Source organism: Ranitomeya imitator, chromosome 10, assembly GCF_032444005.1.
Source record: "Ranitomeya imitator isolate aRanImi1 chromosome 10, aRanImi1.pri, whole genome shotgun sequence".
Taxonomy (NCBI): domain Eukaryota; kingdom Metazoa; phylum Chordata; class Amphibia; order Anura; family Dendrobatidae; genus Ranitomeya; species Ranitomeya imitator.
In genome coordinates this window covers 143,398,970-143,416,929 of record NC_091291.1, presented here as the reverse complement: position 1 = coordinate 143,416,929, position 17,960 = coordinate 143,398,970, and the positions used below count along the sequence as shown (strand labels likewise).

At 54.1% G+C, this 17,960-nt stretch overlaps 1 protein-coding gene across 2 annotated transcripts in view; it reads right to left on the bottom strand.

Annotated features, from left to right (window-relative positions):
- The window catches only part of UBASH3B (ubiquitin associated and SH3 domain containing B), an 85,818-nt gene extending 84,152 nt beyond the window's left edge, over window positions 1-1,666 (bottom strand). The window contains exon 1 of one of the 2 annotated variants that reach the window (XM_069742523.1): window positions 1,343-1,666. In XM_069742523.1, the coding sequence (XP_069598624.1) occupies window positions 1,343-1,470 (128 nt within the window). In that variant the 5' untranslated portion in view covers window positions 1,471-1,666. The remainder of the gene's footprint in view (window positions 1-1,342) is intronic. The other variant, XM_069742522.1, reaches the window with a different exon arrangement.
- Between the last annotated feature and the right edge of the window lie 16,294 nt (window positions 1,667-17,960).

Genomic DNA, 17,960 nt, shown 5'->3' with positions numbered 1-17,960 from the left:
CTCCACCAATCACACAGGACCCGGCAGGGGCCCCCCACTACTCCACCAATCACACAGGACCCAGCAGGGGCCCCCCACTACTCCACCAATCACACAGGACCCAGCAGGGGCCCCCCACTACTCCACCAATCACCCAGGACTCGGCAGGGGCCCCCCACTACTCCACCAATCACCCAGGACTCGGCAGGGGCCCCTACTACTCCACCAATCACACAGGACCCAGCAGGGGCCCCCACTACTCCACCAATCACCCAGGACCCGGCAGGGGCCCCCACTACTCCACCAATCACACAGGACCCGGCAGGGGCCCCCACTACTCCACCAATCACACAGGACCCAGCAGGGGCCCCCACTACTCCACCAATCACACAGGACCCGGCAGGGGCCCCCACTACTCCACCAATCACCCAGGACCCGGCAGGGGCCCCCACTACTCCACCAATCACACAGGACCCGGCAGGGGCCCCCACTACTCCACCAATCACCCAGGGGCCCCCACTACTCCACCAATCACACAGGACCCGGCAGGGGCCCCCACTACTCCACCAATCACCCAGGGGCCCCCACTACTCCACCAATCACACAGGACCCGGCAGGGGCCCCCCACTACTCCACCAATCACCCAGGACTCGGCAGGGGCCCCCACTACTCCACCAATCACCCAGGACCCGGCAGGGGCCCCCCACTACTCCACCAATCACCCAGGGGCCCCCACTACTCCACCAATCACCCAGGACCCGGCAGGGGCCCCCCACTACTCCACCAATCACACAGGACCCAGCAGGGGCCCCCACTACTCCACCAATCACACAGGACCCGGCAGGGGCCCCCACTACTCCACCAATCACCCAGGACCCGGCAGGGGCCCCCACTACTCCACCAATCACACAGGACCCGGCAGGGGCCCCCACTACTCCACCAATCACCCAGGGGCCCCCACTACTCCACCAATCACACAGGACCCGGCAGGGGCCCCCACTACTCCACCAATCACCCAGGACTCGGCAGGGGCCCCCACTACTCCACCAATCACCCAGGACCCGGCAGGGGCCCCCACTACTCCACCAATCACCCAGGACCCGGCAGGGGCCCCCACTACTCCACCAATCACCCAGGACCCGGCAGGGGCCCCCACTACTCCACCAATCACCCAGGACCCGGCAGGGGCCCCCCACTACTCCACCAATCACCCAGGACCCGGCAGGGGCCCCCACTACTCCACCAATCACCCAGGACCCGGCAGGGGCCCCCACTACTCCACCACCCATGCAGGGGGCAGTGAGCCCAGCGCCTCCCCCCACAGTGACCCTCCCCCCAGTGACCCCCATGTAGCGGCACTCACGCCCTGGCTTTCGGGAACCCCATGGACAGCAGGATCTCCAGGGACGAGCCGTGCTTGATGGTCCCCGCGCGCAGCTGGCGGCTCCTCCTGGGGATGATCTTGCTGTACAGCTCGTCCTTTGCAGCCATGGCGGTGAAGGGTTAATGTGTCATCCCGGCGCGGAGCAGCTTCCTGGTGCCGCAGTCACAGGCCGGGTAGGAAGTGACACATTGTATCAGTGCCGCTGCCACCAGCCCCCCCGGGCCGCTCCGGTCGCCTCCTGCCGCCAGGTAATGGTCATGATGAATGGATCCAGCAGACTCTCCTGCCCCCCCCCCCCCCCCCCCTCTTAAAGGGGCAGCGCAGCAATCCTATTTGTCAGCTGTAGGACTTCACACACTGCCCGTTCTCCGCACATTGCGGCTTCTGGCGGATGAGGCGCGTCTGCTGCTGCCCCCCAGTGGCCGAACCGCGTCACCGCAGTCAGATCATTCACATCAGGGCGATTTTAATTCACAAAATTCGCAGCCCCGGAAATTGCTGAAGTAGCAACTCCCTTATGTGACCTTGTGAATGGAGGCTTTTTTTAGCACTTGGAGCATTCAGAAGACACAAAACAACAGACTGAAAGCTAAAAAAAAATACCCACCCATCAGCCATAACATCTTTATCTTTATTTTGTGTACAGCACTAACATATTCCGCAGCGCTGTACAGGTTGCACACATTATCATCGCTGTCCCCGATGGGGCTCACAATCTAAATTCCCTATCAGTATGGAATGTGGGAGGGAACCGGAGAACCCGTGACGCCCCAGAGGTGATCGGCTATGTGCCCATGGGGCAGAGATGTCCCCAGCATTTCCACAACTCCCTGCCGCGGGGAAAACACATGTGGAATTCGCAAGCGTTTTCCTGCAAAACACAAGCGTTTTTAGCTTGCAGAATGCTTGGAAAAGTGATTGACAGGTTGGTCATAGTGCTCGACACGTGTGACCGACTTCTTACTATTGATGCTGGATATGCAGATAGAATGTTAAAAATAATAAAAAAAATGAAAAATATGGTTCTTCTCACCTTCCGACGGCCCCCGATCTCCTCAGCGGCGCTCCCGGTACGTTCCGTTCCCAGCGATGCTTTGCGCAAAGGACCTTTGTGACGTCACGGTCACATGACCACGACATCATCCCAGGTGATTCGTGCAATGCATCCCTGGGAACGGAAGCCGCGGCGGGAGGACTCCGGGCACCAGAAGGTGAGTATAGCCCTATGTTTTACTGTAATTCTTTGGTTTTTACATGAATATGGATCTCAGGGCCTGAAGGAAAGTCTCCTCTCCTCCAGAACCGGTACCATCCGCACATGAAGCGCTCACTTCACGCATGGTGGGCATAGACACATGAGCGTTTCAATGCCATCCTATGGAGTTGGAATCGCCGCGATTCCAGAGAAATAATGAACATGCGACCCTCCACAACAGGAGCGATCCTCCACAACAGGAGCGACCCTCCACAACAGGAGCGACCCTCCACAACAGGAGCGACCCCCCACAACAGGAGCGACCCCCCACAACAGGAGCGACCCTCCACAACAGGAGCGACCCTCCACAACAGAAGCGACCCCCCACAACAGGAGCGACCCTCCACAACAGGAGCGACCCCCCACAACAGGAGCGACCCTCCACAACAGGAGCGACCCTCCACAACAGGAGCGACCCCCCACAACAGGAGCGACCCCCCACAACAGGAGCGACCCCCCACAACAGGAGCGACCCCCCACAACAGGAGCGACCCTCCACAACAGGAGCGACCCTCCACAACAGGAGCGACCCTCCACAACAGGAGCGACCCTCCACAACAGGAGCGACCCCCCACAACAGGAGCGACCCCCCACAACAGGAGCGACCCTCCACAACAGGAGCGACCCTCCACAACAGGAGCGACCCTCCACAACAGAAGCGACCCCTGTTATGGCTGGCAATCAGGCAACACAGCGTGCAGTAATCAGCGCACATACAGAGATCTGGCAATAACCAAAAACAATAGGACGAGCTCTGAGACGTGGAATCTCTGTAGACTGCAGTACCTGATCTATCCTCACACAACTATAAGCAGCAGTGGATTGCGCCTAACAACTACCTATGCAACTCGGCACTGCCTGAGGAGCTGACTAGCCTGAAGATAGAAATACAAGCCTGACTTACCTCAGAGAAATACCCCAAAGGAATAGGCAGCCCCCCACATATAATGACTGTTAGCAAGATGAAAAGACAAACGTAGGAATGAAATAGATTCAGCAAAGTGAGGCCCGATATTCTAGACAGAGCGAGGATAGCAAAGAGAACTATGCAGTCTACAAAAAACCCTAAAACGAAAACCACGCAAAGGGGCAAAAAGACCCACCGTGCCGAACTAACAGCACGGCGGTGCACCCCTTTGCTTCTCAGAGCTTCCAGCAAAAGTTAATAGCAAGCTGGACAGAAAAAACAGAAAACAAACTAGAAGCACTTATCTAGCAGAGCAGCAGGCCCAAGGAAAGATGCAGTAGCTCAGATCCAACACTGGAACATTGACAAGGAGCAAGGAAGACAGACTCAGGTGGAGCTAAATAGCAAGGCAGCCAACGAGCTCACCAAAACACCTGATGGAGGAAGCCCAGAGACTGCAATACCACTTGTGACCACAGAAGTGAACTCAGCCACAGAATTCACAACAGTACCCCCCCCTTGAGGAGGGGTCACCGAACCCTCACCAGAACCCCCAGGCCGACCAGGATGAGCCACATGAAAGGCACGAACAAGATCTGGGGCATGGACATCAGAGGCAAAAACCCAGGAATTATCTTCCTGAGCATAACCCTTCCATTTGACCAGATACTGGAGTTTCCGTCTAGAGACACGAGAATCCAAAATCTTCTCCACAATATACTCCAATTCCCCCTCCACCAAAACAGGAGCAGGAGGCTCCACAGATGGAACCATAGGTGCCACGTATCTCCTCAACAACGACCTATGGAATACATTATGTATGGAAAAGGAGTCTGGGAGGGTCAGACGAAAAGACACCGGATTGAGAATCTCAGAAATCCTATACGGACCAATAAAACGAGGTTTAAATTTAGGAGAGGAAACCTTCATAGGAATATGACGAGAAGATAACCAAACCAGATCCCCAACACGAAGTCGGGGTCCCACACGGCGTCTGCGATTAGCGAAAAGCTGAGCCTTCTCCTGGGACAAGGTCAAATTGTCCACCACCTGAGTCCAGATCTGCTGCAACCTGTCCACCACAGAATCCACACCAGGACAGTCCGAAGACTCAACCTGTCCTGAAGAGAAACGAGGATGGAACCCAGAATTGCAGAAAAATGGAGAGACCAAGGTAGCCGAGCTGGCCCGATTATTAAGGGCGAACTCAGCCAACGGCAAAAATGACACCCAATCATCCTGGTCAGCGGAAACAAAACATCTCAGATATGTTTCCAAGGTCTGATTGGTTCGTTCGGTCTGGCCATTAGTCTGAGGATGGAAGGCCGAGGAGAAAGATAGGTCAATGCCCATCCTACCACAAAAGGCTCGGCAGAACCTCGAGACAAACTGGGAACCTCTGTCAGAAACAATATTCTCAGGAATGCCATGTAAACGAACCACATGCTGGAAGAACAAAGGCACCAAATCAGAGGAGGAAGGCAATTTAACCAAGGGCACCAGATGGACCATTTTAGAAAAGCGATCACAGACCACCCAAATGACCGACATTTTTTGAGAAACGGGAAGGTCAGAAATGAAATCCATCGAAATATGTGTCCAAGGCCTCTTCGGAACCGGCAAGGGCAAAAGCAACCCACTGGCACGTGAACAGCAGGGCTTAGCCCTAGCACAAATTCCACAGGACTGCACAAAAGCACGCACATCCCGTGACAGAGATGGCCACCAGAAGGATCTAGCAACCAACTCCCTGGTACCAAAGATTCCTGGATGACCGGCCAGCACCGAACAATGAAGTTCAGAGATAACTTTACTAGTCCACCTATCAGGGACGAACAGTTTCTCGGCCGGACAACGATCAGGTTTATTAGCCTGAAATTTCTGCAACACTCTCCGCAAATCAGGGGAGATGGCAGACACAATGACTCCTTCCTTGAGGATACTCGCCGGCTCAGATAACCCCGGAGAGTCGGGCACAAAACTCCTAGACAGAGCATCCGCCTTCACATTTTTAGAGCCCGGAAGGTATGAAACCACAAAATCAAAACGAGCAAAAAATAACGACCAACGGGCCTGTCTAGGATTCAAGCGCTTGGCAGACTCAAGATAAGTAAGGTTCTTATGATCAGTCAAAACCACCACGCGATGCTTAGCACCCTCAAGCCAATGACGCCACTCCTCGAATGCCCACTTCATGGCCAGCAACTCTCGGTTGCCCACATCATAATTACGCTCAGCAGCAGAAAATTTCCTGGAAAAGAAAGCACATGGTTTGAACACTGAGCAACCAGAACCTCTCTGTGACAAAACCGCCCCTGCACCAATCTCAGAAGCATCAACCTCGACCTGGAACGGAAGAGAAACATCAGGTTGACACAACACAGGGGCACAGCAAAAACGACGCTTCAACTCCTGAAAAGCTTCCACGGCAGCAGAAGACCAATTAACCAAATCAGCACCCTTCTTGGTCAAATCGGTCAATGGTCTGGCAATGCTAGAAAAATTACAGATGAAGCGACGATAAAAATTAGCAAAGCCCAGGAATTTCTGCAGACTTTTTAGAGATGTCGGCTGAGTCCAATCCTGGATGGCCTGAACCTTAACCGGATCCATCTCGATAGTAGAAGGGGAAAAGATGAACCCCAAAAATGAAACTTTCTGCACACCGAAGAGACACTTTGATCCCTTCACGAACAAGGAATTAGCACGCAGTACCTGGAAAACCATTCTGACTTGCTTCACATGAGACTCCCAATCATCAGAGAAGATCAAAATGTCATCCAAGTAAACAATCAAGAATTTATCCAGATACTCACGGAAAATGTCATGCATAAAAGACTGAAAAACAGATGGAGCATTGGCAAGTCCAAACGGCATCACCAGATACTCAAAATGACCCTCGGGCGTATTAAATGCCGTTTTCCATTCATCTCCTTGCCTGATTCTCACCAGAATATACGCACCACGAAGATCTATCTTGGTGAACCAACTAGCCCCCTTAATCCGAGCAAACAAGTCAGAAATCAATGGCAAGGGATACTGAAACTTAACAGTGATCTTATTAAGAAGGCGGTAATCAATACACGGTCTTAGCGAACCATCCTTCTTGGCTACAAAAAAGAACCCTGCTCCCAATGGTGACGACGATGGGCGAATATGTCCCTTCTCCAGGGACTCCTTCACATAACTGCGCATAGCGGTGTGTTCAGGTACGGACAAATTAAATAAACGACCCTTAGGGAATTTACTACCAGGAATCAAATCGATAGCACAATCACAATTCCTATGCGGAGGTAGGGCATCAGACTTGGACTCTTCAAATACATCCTGAAAGTCCGACAAGAACTCTGGGATGTCAGAAGGAATGGATGACGAAATAGACAAAAATGGAACATCACCATGTACTCCCTGACAACCCCAGCTGGTTACCGACATAGAGTTCCAATCCAATACTGGATTATGGGTTTGTAGCCATGGCAACCCCAACACGACCACATCATGCAAATTATGCAACACCAGAAAGCGAATAACTTCCTGATGTGCAGGAGCCATGCACATGGTCAGCTGGGCCCAGTACTGAGGCTTATTCTTGGCCAAAGGTGTAGCATCAATTCCTCTCAACGGAATAGGACACCGCAAAGGCTCCAAGAAAAATCCACAACGTTTAGCATAATCCAAATCCATCAGATTCAGGGCAGCGCCTGAATCCACAAACGCCATGACAGAATACGATGACAAAGAGCACATTAAGGTAATGGACAAAAGGAATTTGGACTGTACAGTACCAATAACGGCAGAGCTATCGAACCGCCTAGTGCGTTTAGGACAATTAGAAATAGCATGAGTAGAATCACCACAATAGAAACACAGTCTGTTCAGACGTCTGTGTTCTTGCCGTTCTACTTTAGTCATAGTCCTGTCGCACTGCATAGGCTCAGGTTTACTCTCAGACAATACCGCCAGATGGTGCACAGATTTACGCTCGCGCAAGCGACGACCGATCTGAATGGCCAAGGACATGGACTCATTCAAACCAGCAGGCATAGGAAATCCCACCATAACATCCTTAAGAGCTTCAGAGAGACCCTTTCTGAACAAAGCCGCTAGTGCAGATTCATTCCACAGAGTGAGTACTGACCACTTTCTAAATTTCTGACAATATACTTCTATATCATCCTGACCCTGGCATAAAGCCAGCAGATTTTTCTCAGCCTGATCCACTGAATTAGGCTCATCGTAAAGCAATCCGAGCGCCAGGAAAAACGCATCGACACTACTCAATGCAGGGTCTCCTGGCGCAAGAGAAAACGCCCAGTCCTGTGGGTCGCCACGCAAAAAAGAAATAATAATCAAAACCTGTTGAATAGGATTACCAGAAGAATGAGGTTTCAAGGCCAAAAATAGCTTACAATTATTTCTGAAGCTCAGGAACTTAGTTCTGTCACCAAAAAACAAATCAGGAATCGGAATTCTTGGTTCTAGCATCGATTTCTGATCAATAGTATCTTGAATCTTTTGTACATTTACAACGAGATTATCCATTGAGGAGCACAGAGCCTGAATATCCATGTCCACAGCTGTGTCCTGAAGCACTCTAATGTCTAGGGGAAAAAAAAGACTGAAGACAGAGCTAAGAAAAAAAAATGATGTCAGGATTTCTTTTTTCCCTCTATTGGGAATCATTGGTGTGGCTCCTTGTACTGTTATGGCTGGCAATCAGGCAACACAGCGTGCAGTAATCAGCGCACATACAGAGATCTGGCAATAACCAAAAACAATAGGACGAGCTCTGAGTCGTGGAATCTCTGTAGACTGCAGTACCTGATCTATCCTCACACAACTATAAGCAGCAGTGGATTGCGCCTATCAACTACCTATGCAACTCGGCACTGCCTGAGGAGCTGACTAGCCTGAAGATAGAAATACAAGCCTGACTTACCTCAGAGAAATACCCCAAAGGAATAGGCAGCCCCCCACATATAATGACTGTTAGCAAGATGAAAAGACAAACGTAGGAATGAAATAGATTCAGCAAAGTGAGGCCCGATATTCTAGACAGAGCGAGGATAGCAAAGAGAACTATGCAGTCTACAAAAAACCCTAAAACGAAAACCACGCAAAGGGGCAAAAAGACCCACCGTGCCGAACTAACAGCACGGCGGTGCACCCCTTTGCTTCTCAGAGCTTCCAGCAAAAGTTAATAGCAAGCTGGACAGAAAAAAACAGAAAACAAACTAGAAGCACTTATCTAGCAGAGCAGCAGGCCCAAGGAAAGATGCAGTAGCTCAGATCCAACACTGGAACATTGACAAGGAGCAAGGAAGACAGACTCAGGTGGAGTTAAATAGCAAGGCAGCCAACGAGCTCACCAAAACACCTGAGGGAGGAAGCCCAGAGACTGCAATACCACTTGTGACCACAGAAGTGAACTCAGCCACAGAATTCACAACAGACCCCCCACAACAGGAGCGACCCTCCACAACAGGAGCGATCCTCCACAACAGGAGCGACCCTCCACAACAGGAGCGATCCTCCACAACAGGAGCGATCCTCCACAACAGGAGCGACCCTCCACAACAGGAGCGACCCTCCACAACAGGAGCGACCCCCCACAACAGGAGCGACCCCCCACAACAGGAGCGACCCCCCACAACAGGAGCGACCCTCCACAACAGGAGCGACCCTCCACAACAGGAGCGACCCTCCACAACAGAAGCGACCCCCCACAACAGGAGCGACCCTCCACAACAGGAGCGACCCCCCACAACAGGAGCGACCCCCCACAACAGGAGCGACCCTCCACAACAGGAGCGACCCTCCACAACAGGAGCGACCCTCCACAACAGAAGCGACCCCCCACAACAGGAGCGACCCTCCACAACAGGAGCGACCCTCCACAACAGGAGCGACCCCCCACAACAGGAGCGACCCTCCACAACAGGAGCGACCCTCCACAACAGGAGCGACCCCCCACAACAGGAGCGACCCCCCACAACAGGACCGACCCCCCACAACAGAAGCGACCCTCCACAACAGGAGCGACCCTCCACAACAGGAGCGACCCTCCACAACAGGAGCGACCCTCCACAAGAGGAGCGACCCTCCACAACAGGAGCGACCCTCCACAACAGAAGCGACCCTCCACAACAGGAGCGACCCTCCACAACAGGAGCGACCCTCCACAACAGGAGCGACCCTCCACAACAGGAGCGACCCCCCACAACAGAAGCGACCCTCCACAACAGGAGCGACCCTCCACAACAGGAGCGACCCTCCACAACAGGAGCGACCCTCCACAACAGGAGCGACCCCCCACAACAGAAGCGACCCTCCACAACAGGAGCGACCCTCCACAACAGGAGCGACCCTCCACAACAGGAGCGACCCTCCACAACAGGAGCGACCCTCCACAACAGGAGCGACCCTCCACAACAGAAGCGACCCTCCACAACAGGAGCGACCCTCCACAACAGGAGCGACCCTCCACAACAGGAGCGACCCTCCACAACAGGAGCGACCCTCCACAACAGGAGCGACCCTCCACAACAGGAGCGACCCTCCACAACAGAAGCGACCCCCCACAACAGGAGCGACCCCCCACAACAGAAGCGACCCCCCTCAACAGAAGCGACCCTCCACAACAGGAGCGACCCTCCACAACAGGAGCGACCCTCCACAACAGAAGCGACCCTCCACAACAGGAGCGACCCTCCACAACAGGAGCGACCCCCCACAACAGAAGCGACCCTACTCAACAGAAGCGACCCTCCACAACAGAAGCGACCCCCCACAACAGGAGCGACCCCCCACAACAGAAGCGACCCTCCACAACAGAAGCGACCCTCCACAACAGGAGCGACCCTCCACAACAGGAGCGACCCTCCACAACAGGAGCGACCCTCCACAACAGGAACGACCCTCCACAACAGGAGCGACCCCCCACAACAGGAGCAACCCTCAGGAAGGATATAATGGAACTAGAGAGAGTACAAAGGAGGGCAACAAAATTAATAAAGGGGATGGGAGAACTACAATACCCAGATAGATTAGCGAAATTAGGATTATTTAGTCTAGAAAAAAGACGACTGAGGGGCGATCTAATAACCATGTATAAGTATATAAGGGGACAATACAAATATCTCGCTGAGGATCTGTTTATACCAAGGAAGGTGACGGGCACAAGGGGGCATTCTTTGCGTCTGGAGGAGAGAAGGTTTTTCCACCAACATAGAAGAGGATTCTTTACTGTTAGGGCAGTGAGAATCTGGAATTGCTTGCCTGAGGAGGTGGTGATGGCGAACTCAGTCGAGGGGTTCAAGAGAGGCCTGGATGTCTTCCTGGAGCAGAACAATATTGTATCATACAATTATTAGGTTCTGTAGAAGGACGTAGATCTGGGGATTTATTATGATGGAATATAGGCTGAACTGGATGGACAAATGGCTTTTTTCGGCCTTACTAACTATGTTACTATGTTACAACAGGAGCGACCCTCCACAACAGAAGCGACCCTCCACAACAGGAGCGACCCTCCACAACAGGAGCGACCCTCCAAAAGAGGAGCGACCCTCCACAACAGGAGCGACCCTCCACAACAGGAGCGACCCTCCACAACAGGAGCGACCCTCCACAACAGGAGCGACCCTCCACAACAGGAGCGACCCTCCACAACAGGAGCGACCCTCCACAACAGGAGCGACCCTCCACAACAGGAGCGACCCTCCACAACAGGAGCGACCCTCCAGAACAGGAGCGATCCTCCACAACAGGAGCGATCCTCCACAACAGGAGCGACCCTCCACAACAGGAGCGACCCTCCACAACAGGAGCGACCCTCCACAACAGGAGCGACCCTCCACAACAGGAGCGACCCTCCACAAGAGGAGCGACCCTCCACAACAGGAGCGACCCTCCACAACAGGAGTGATCCTCCACAACAGGAGTGATCCTCCACAACAGGAGCGATCCTCCACAACAGGAGCGACCCTCCAGAACAGGAGTGATCCTCCACAACAGGAGTGATCCTCCACAACAGGAGCGATCCTCCACAACAGGAGCGACCCTCCAGAAGAGGAGCGACCCTCCAGAACAGGAGCGACCCTCCAGAACAGGAGCGACCCTCCAGAACAGGAGCGACCCTCCAGAACAGGAGGGATCCTCCACAACAGGAGTGATCCTCCACAACAGGAGCGATCCTCCAGAACAGGAGCGACCCTCCAGAACAGGAGCAATCCTCCAGAACAGGAGCACTCGTGCTTGTACTTGCAGGTATTAGACCGTGCCTCATTGAAAGCACAGTGTGCACCTTTCTAGGTGCTGATCCCTGACACTGAATGACACCTGGAGCTTTAGATGAAGCCACAAACCTGCATCTCTAACGCCCTGACAAGGATGGGGAAATGGCTTCTGACTAAAACTCTCCTCAAAGAAATCCCAACTCAGACTGGCAACATTCTTATAACACTGTTCTACATGTGGAGATAGCCCCGGGCATTTACTGGGGAACGTCTCCCCAATAACACTGGCATAAACACAGAATGCATGCCGCCAGTTAATAGTTATATGAAAAAGTTTGGGCACCCCTATTAATCTTAAGCTTAAGGTTTTATAAAAAATAGATTTTTTTGCAACAGCTATTTCAGTTTCATATATCTAATAACTGTTGGACACAGTAATGTTTCTGCCTTGAAATGAGGTTTATTGTACTAACAGAAAATGTGCAATCTGAGCCGGTGGTTGTAGTAGCCCCTCAGTGACCCCAGCCCTGTGACACCAGGTGTATGGACAGCCTCTACTGCCCCTGGATATGCTGGCTGAGTGTGCCGTGTCCGCTGGTGGTTGTAGTAGCCCCTCAGTGACCCCAGCCCTGTGACACCAGGTGTATGAACAGCCTCTGCTACCCCTGGATATGCTGGCTGAGTGTGCTGTGTCCGCTGGTGGTTGTAGTAACCCCGGCTCTGTGACACCAGGTGTATGAACAGCCTCTGCTACCCCTGGATATGCTGGCTGAGTGTGCCATGTCCGCTGGTGGTTGTAGTAACCCCGGCCCTGTGACCCCGGCCCTGTGACACCAGGTGTATGGACAGCCTCTGCTACCCCTGGATATGCTGGCTGAGTGTGCCGTGTCCGCTGGTGGTTGTAGTAACCCCGGCTCTGTGACACCAGGTGTATGAACAGCCTCTGCTACCCCTGGATATGCTGGCTGAGTGTGCCGTGTCCGCTGGTGGTTGTAGTAACCCCGGCTCTGTGACACCAGGTGTATGAACAGCGTTGCTACCCCTGGATATGCTGGCTGAGTGTGCCGTGTCCGCTGGTGGTTGTAGTAACCCCGGCCCTGTGACCCCGGCCCTGTGACACCAGGTGTATGGACAGCCTCTGCTACCCCTGGATATGCTGGCTGAGTGTGCCGTGTCCGCTGGTGGTTGTAGTAACCCCGGCTCTGTGACACCAGGTGTATGAACAGCGTTGCTACCCCTGGATATGCTGGCTGAGTGTGCCGTGTCCGCTGGTGGTTGTAGTAACCCCGGCTCTGTGACACCAGGTGTATGAACAGCGTTGCTACCCCTGGATATGCTGGCTGAGTGTGCCGTGTCCGCTGGTGGTTGTAGTAACCCCGGCCCTGTGACCCCGGCCCTGTGACACCAGGTGTATGGACAGCCTCTACTGCCCCTGGATATGCTGGCTGAGTGTGCCGTGTCCGCTGGTGGTTGTAGTAACCCCGGCCCTGTGACCCCGGCCCTGTGACACCAGGTGTATGGACAGCCTCTGCTACCCCTGGATATGCTGGCTGAGTGTGCCGTGTCCGCTGGTGGTTGTAGTAACCCCGGCTCTGTGACCCCGGCCCTGTGACACCAGGAGTATGGACAGCCTCTACTGCCCCTGGATATGCTGGCTGAGTGTGCCGTGTCCGCTGGTGGTTGTAGTAACCCCGGCCCTGTGACACCAGGTGTATGGACAGCCTCTACTGCCCCTGGATATGCTGGCTGAGTGTGCCGTGTCCGCTGGTGGTTGTAGTAACCCCGGCTCTGTGACACCAGGTGTATGAACAGCCTCTACTGCCCCTGGATATGCTGGCTGACTGTGCCGTGTCCGCTGGTGGTTGTAGTAGCCCCTCAGTGACCCCGGCCCTGTGACACCAGGTGTATGAACAGCCTCTGCTACCCCTGGATATGCTGGCTGAGTGTGCCGTGTCCGCTGGTGGTTGTAGTAACCCCGGCTCTGTGACACCAGGTATATGAACAGCCTCTGCTACCCCTGGATATGCTGGCTGAGTGTGCCGTGTCCGCTGGTGGTTGTAGTAACCCCGGCTCTGTGACACCAGGTATATGAACAGCCTCTGCTACCCCTGGATATGCTGGCTGAGTGTGCCGTGTCCGCTGGTGGTTGTAGTAACCCCGGCCCTGTAACCCCGGCTCTGTGACACCAGGTGTATGAACAGCCTCTGCTACCCCTGGATATGCTGGCTGAGTGTGCTGTGTCCGCTGGTGGTTGTAGTAGCCCCTCAGTGACCCCGGCCCTGTGACACCAGGTGTATGAACAGCCTCTACTGCCCCTGGATATGCTGGCTGAGTTTGCTGTGTCCGCTGGTGGTTGTAGTAACCCCGGCTCTGTGACACCAGGTGTATGGACAGCCTCTGCTGTCCCTGGATATGCTGGCTGAGTGTGCCGTGTCCGCTGGTGGTTGTAGTAGCCCCTCAGTGACCCCGGCCCTGTGACACCAGGTGTATGGACAGCCTTTGCTACCCCTGGATATGCTGGCTGACTGTGCCATGTCCGCTGGTGGTTGTAGTAGCCCCTCAGTGACCCCGGCCCTGTGACACCAGGTGTATGAACAGCCTCTGCTACCCCTGGATATGCTGGCTGAGTGTGCCGTGTCCGCTGGTGGTTGTAGTAACCCCGGCTCTGTGACACCAGGTATATGAACAGCCTCTGCTACCCCTGGATATGCTGGCTGAGTGTGCCGTGTCCGCTGGTGGTTGTAGTAACCCCGGCTCTGTGACACCAGGTATATGAACAGCCTCTGCTACCCCTGGATATGCTGGCTGAGTGTGCCGTGTCCGCTGGTGGTTGTAGTAACCCCGGCCCTGTAACCCCGGCTCTGTGACACCAGGTGTATGAACAGCCTCTGCTACCCCTGGATATGCTGGCTGAGTGTGCTGTGTCCGCTGGTGGTTGTAGTAGCCCCTCAGTGACCCCGGCCCTGTGACACCAGGTGTATGAACAGCCTCTACTGCCCCTGGATATGCTGGCTGAGTGTGCCGTGTCCGCTGGTGGTTGTAGTAACCCCGGCTCTGTGACACCAGGTGTATGGACAGCCTCTGCTACCCCTGGATATGCTGGCTGAGTGTGCCGTGTCCGCTGGTGGTTGTAGTAGCCCCTCAGTGACCCCGGCCCTGTGACACCAGGTGTATGAACAGCCTCTGCTACCCCTGGATATGCTGGCTGAGTTTGCTGTGTCCGCTGGTGGTTGTAGTAACCCCGGCTCTGTGACACCAGGTGTATGGACAGCCTCTGCTACCCCTGGATATGCTGGCTGAGTGTGCCGTGTCCGCTGGTGGTTGTAGTAGCCCCTCAGTGACCCCGTGTATGAGGGGGTGTATTGTGACGGCTGTACTCACCGCCCTCAGATGTGACGTCCTGTGCTTGGTGCCATCTGCAGACCACTGCCACGGTTGGTCCTTCTTGAGGACTGGCAGCCCCAGGACCAGCAAAGGTCACGTCGGGCCGGTGGTCTACTAAGGCCAGCCTGGTCCTGCTGGTGTGTGGTGTATCCGCTGACCCGCTGTGGGGCCGCCGCCTCCTGCAGGGTCTCTGGCCGCGCAGTGAAGAATTAGAGAACATCACTGTCCTCCTCTTGTTGCTCCAGGACCCGGAGCGTATGCCGGCGCCCCCGGATTGGCGCTTCTTGTACTCGGCATCCTGCGGTCCTCTCAGGCAGCGCTCCCTCTGCTCCTCCTGGATGGCATCCATGGTGCGCAGGTAACGCAGGCGGGGCAGCACTCCGGGTATGGCGGGGATGAGCACTGACCGCTCCCCTCATCACTGCCCTTCTTCATCCCTTCAGCCCATACCTTGTGTACATCACCGTCCTATCAGCGCTGGAGAAATCAGCGCTTCACCCAGGAACAAGCAGCTGATTGGACAGGCCACCACCAATGTCTGTGTGCAAAATATATGCATGAAAATGGCGGGAAAACTCTATCCCACCACAACCTCAGGGAAGCTACTAGTGAGGAGCGAATATACTCGTAAGGCCTCTTTCACACTTCAGTTGTTTGGTGTCAGTCACTACCGACATAGTGACGGATCCATCACAATTGTTGAGAAAACGGTTCTAACGGATCCGTTTTTTTTGACGGATCCGTTACTTGGGGGTTGTCTGGGAAAAGTATCTACTTTTTGGAGCATGCGCATTTGAAAAAACGGATTGGGGCAACGGATCCGCCGAAAAAACGGTTGCGGCAGATCCGTCGCCCATAGGCGGCCATTCTATGGAATGGCGGACGCGACGGATTCGTCGCGATCTGCCATTGACAAAAAACGTTTCAATGTCCGTCTATTTTCAGAAAATGTCAGCCAAATTTCGACGGATCCGTCGCATGGCGGATGGTACGGACGACCATCCGTCACAATCTGTCACTAATGCAAGTCTATGGGAAAATAACGAATCCGTCAAAAAAAATTGACGGATCCGTTATTTGAGGAAAATGGCGGTTTTAGACTGACGCCAAACAACTGAAGTGTGAAAGAGACCTAACTCGAGATTTCCTGAGCGCTCGGGGGTCCTCCGAATATTTTTTAGAGCTCGGAGATTTAGTTTTCCTCACCTCAGCTGAATGATTTATATCTGTTAGCCAGTCTGAGTACATGTGGGGATTGTCTGGTTGCTAGGGAACCCCCACATGTACTCAGGCCGGCTAACAGATGTAAATCATCCAGCTGAGGTGAGGAAAACAATCTCCAAGCACTAAAAAATACTCGGAGGACCCCTGAGCGTGCTGGGAAATCTCGAGTAACGAGTATATTCGCTCATCACTAGAAGCCATACCTGCGGCCTGGTAATGCCGTGCTTTATCCTCCTAAGGGTCCGGGTCCTGCCAATCTGCTCCAAGATGAGGCAGCCGCCCTCACTACTACTACCACCACCCGCCTCATCCTCCTCTTCGCTCCCGCTGCCCTCTAACAGACTGGAGTCAGGCTGGAGGGCCTCCATCACTCAGCTTATTAGGTGGAGATGACGGACTGTATGACCTCCATCACTCAGCTCATTAGGTGGAGATGACGGACTGTGTGACCTCCAGCACTCGGCTCATTAGGTGGTGACTGAGCGTGTGTGACCTCCAGCACTCGGCTCATTAGGTGGTGACTGAGCATGTGTCCTTCATCACTCGGCTCATTAGGTGGTGACTGAGCGTGTGTGTCCTCCATCACTCGGCTCACTAGGTGGTGACTGAGCGTGTGTGTCCTCCATCACTCGGCTCATTAGGTGGTGACTGAGCGTGCGTGTCCTCCATCACTCGGCTCACTAGGTGGTGACTGAGCATGTGTCCTTCATCACTCGGCTCATTAGGTGGTGACTGAGCGTGTGTCCTTCATCACTCGGCTCATTAGGTGGTGACTGAGCGTGTGTCCTCCATCACTCGGCTCACTAGGTGGTGACTGAGCATGTGTCCTTCATCACTCGGCTCATTAGGTGGTGACTGAGCGTGTGTGTCCATCACTCGGCTCATTAGGTGGTGACTGAGCGTGTGTGTCCTTCATCACTCGGCTCACTAGGTGGTGACTGAGCGTGTGTCCTCCAGCACTCGGCTCACTAGGTGGTGACTGAGCGTGTGTCCTCCAGCACTCGGCTCACTAGGTGGTGACTGAGCGTGTGTCCTCCAGCACTCGGCTCATTAGGTGGTGACTGAGCGTGTGTCCTCCAGCACTCGGCTCATTAGGTGGTGACTGAGCGTGTGTGTCCTCCATCACTCGGCTCATTAAGTGGTGACTGAGCGTGTGTCCTCCATCACTTGGCTCACTAGGTGGTGACTGAGCTTGTGTCCTCCAGCACACGGCTCATTAGGTGGTGACTGAGCGTGTGTGTCCTCCATCACTCGGCTCATTAGGTGGTGACTGAGCGTGTGTGTCCTCCATCACTTGGCTCACTAGGTGGTGACTGAGCTTGTGTCCTCCATCACTCGGCTCATTAGGTGGTGACTGAGCGTGTGTGTCCTCCAGCACTCGGCTCATTAGGTGGTGACTGAGCATGTGTGTCCTCCATCACTCGGCTCATATGTCATATGTGTATGGAGGCTTTAGGCTAGATGGCTTTCAGCTGCAGGAGCCACTTATAGATCTGGAGCCTCGTAGGACGATGGATTAAATCGTGCAGTCAGCCAGAGTCCTGATAAATCTGCACCATGAAAAATACAAACAGGGAGCAGACGAATCCT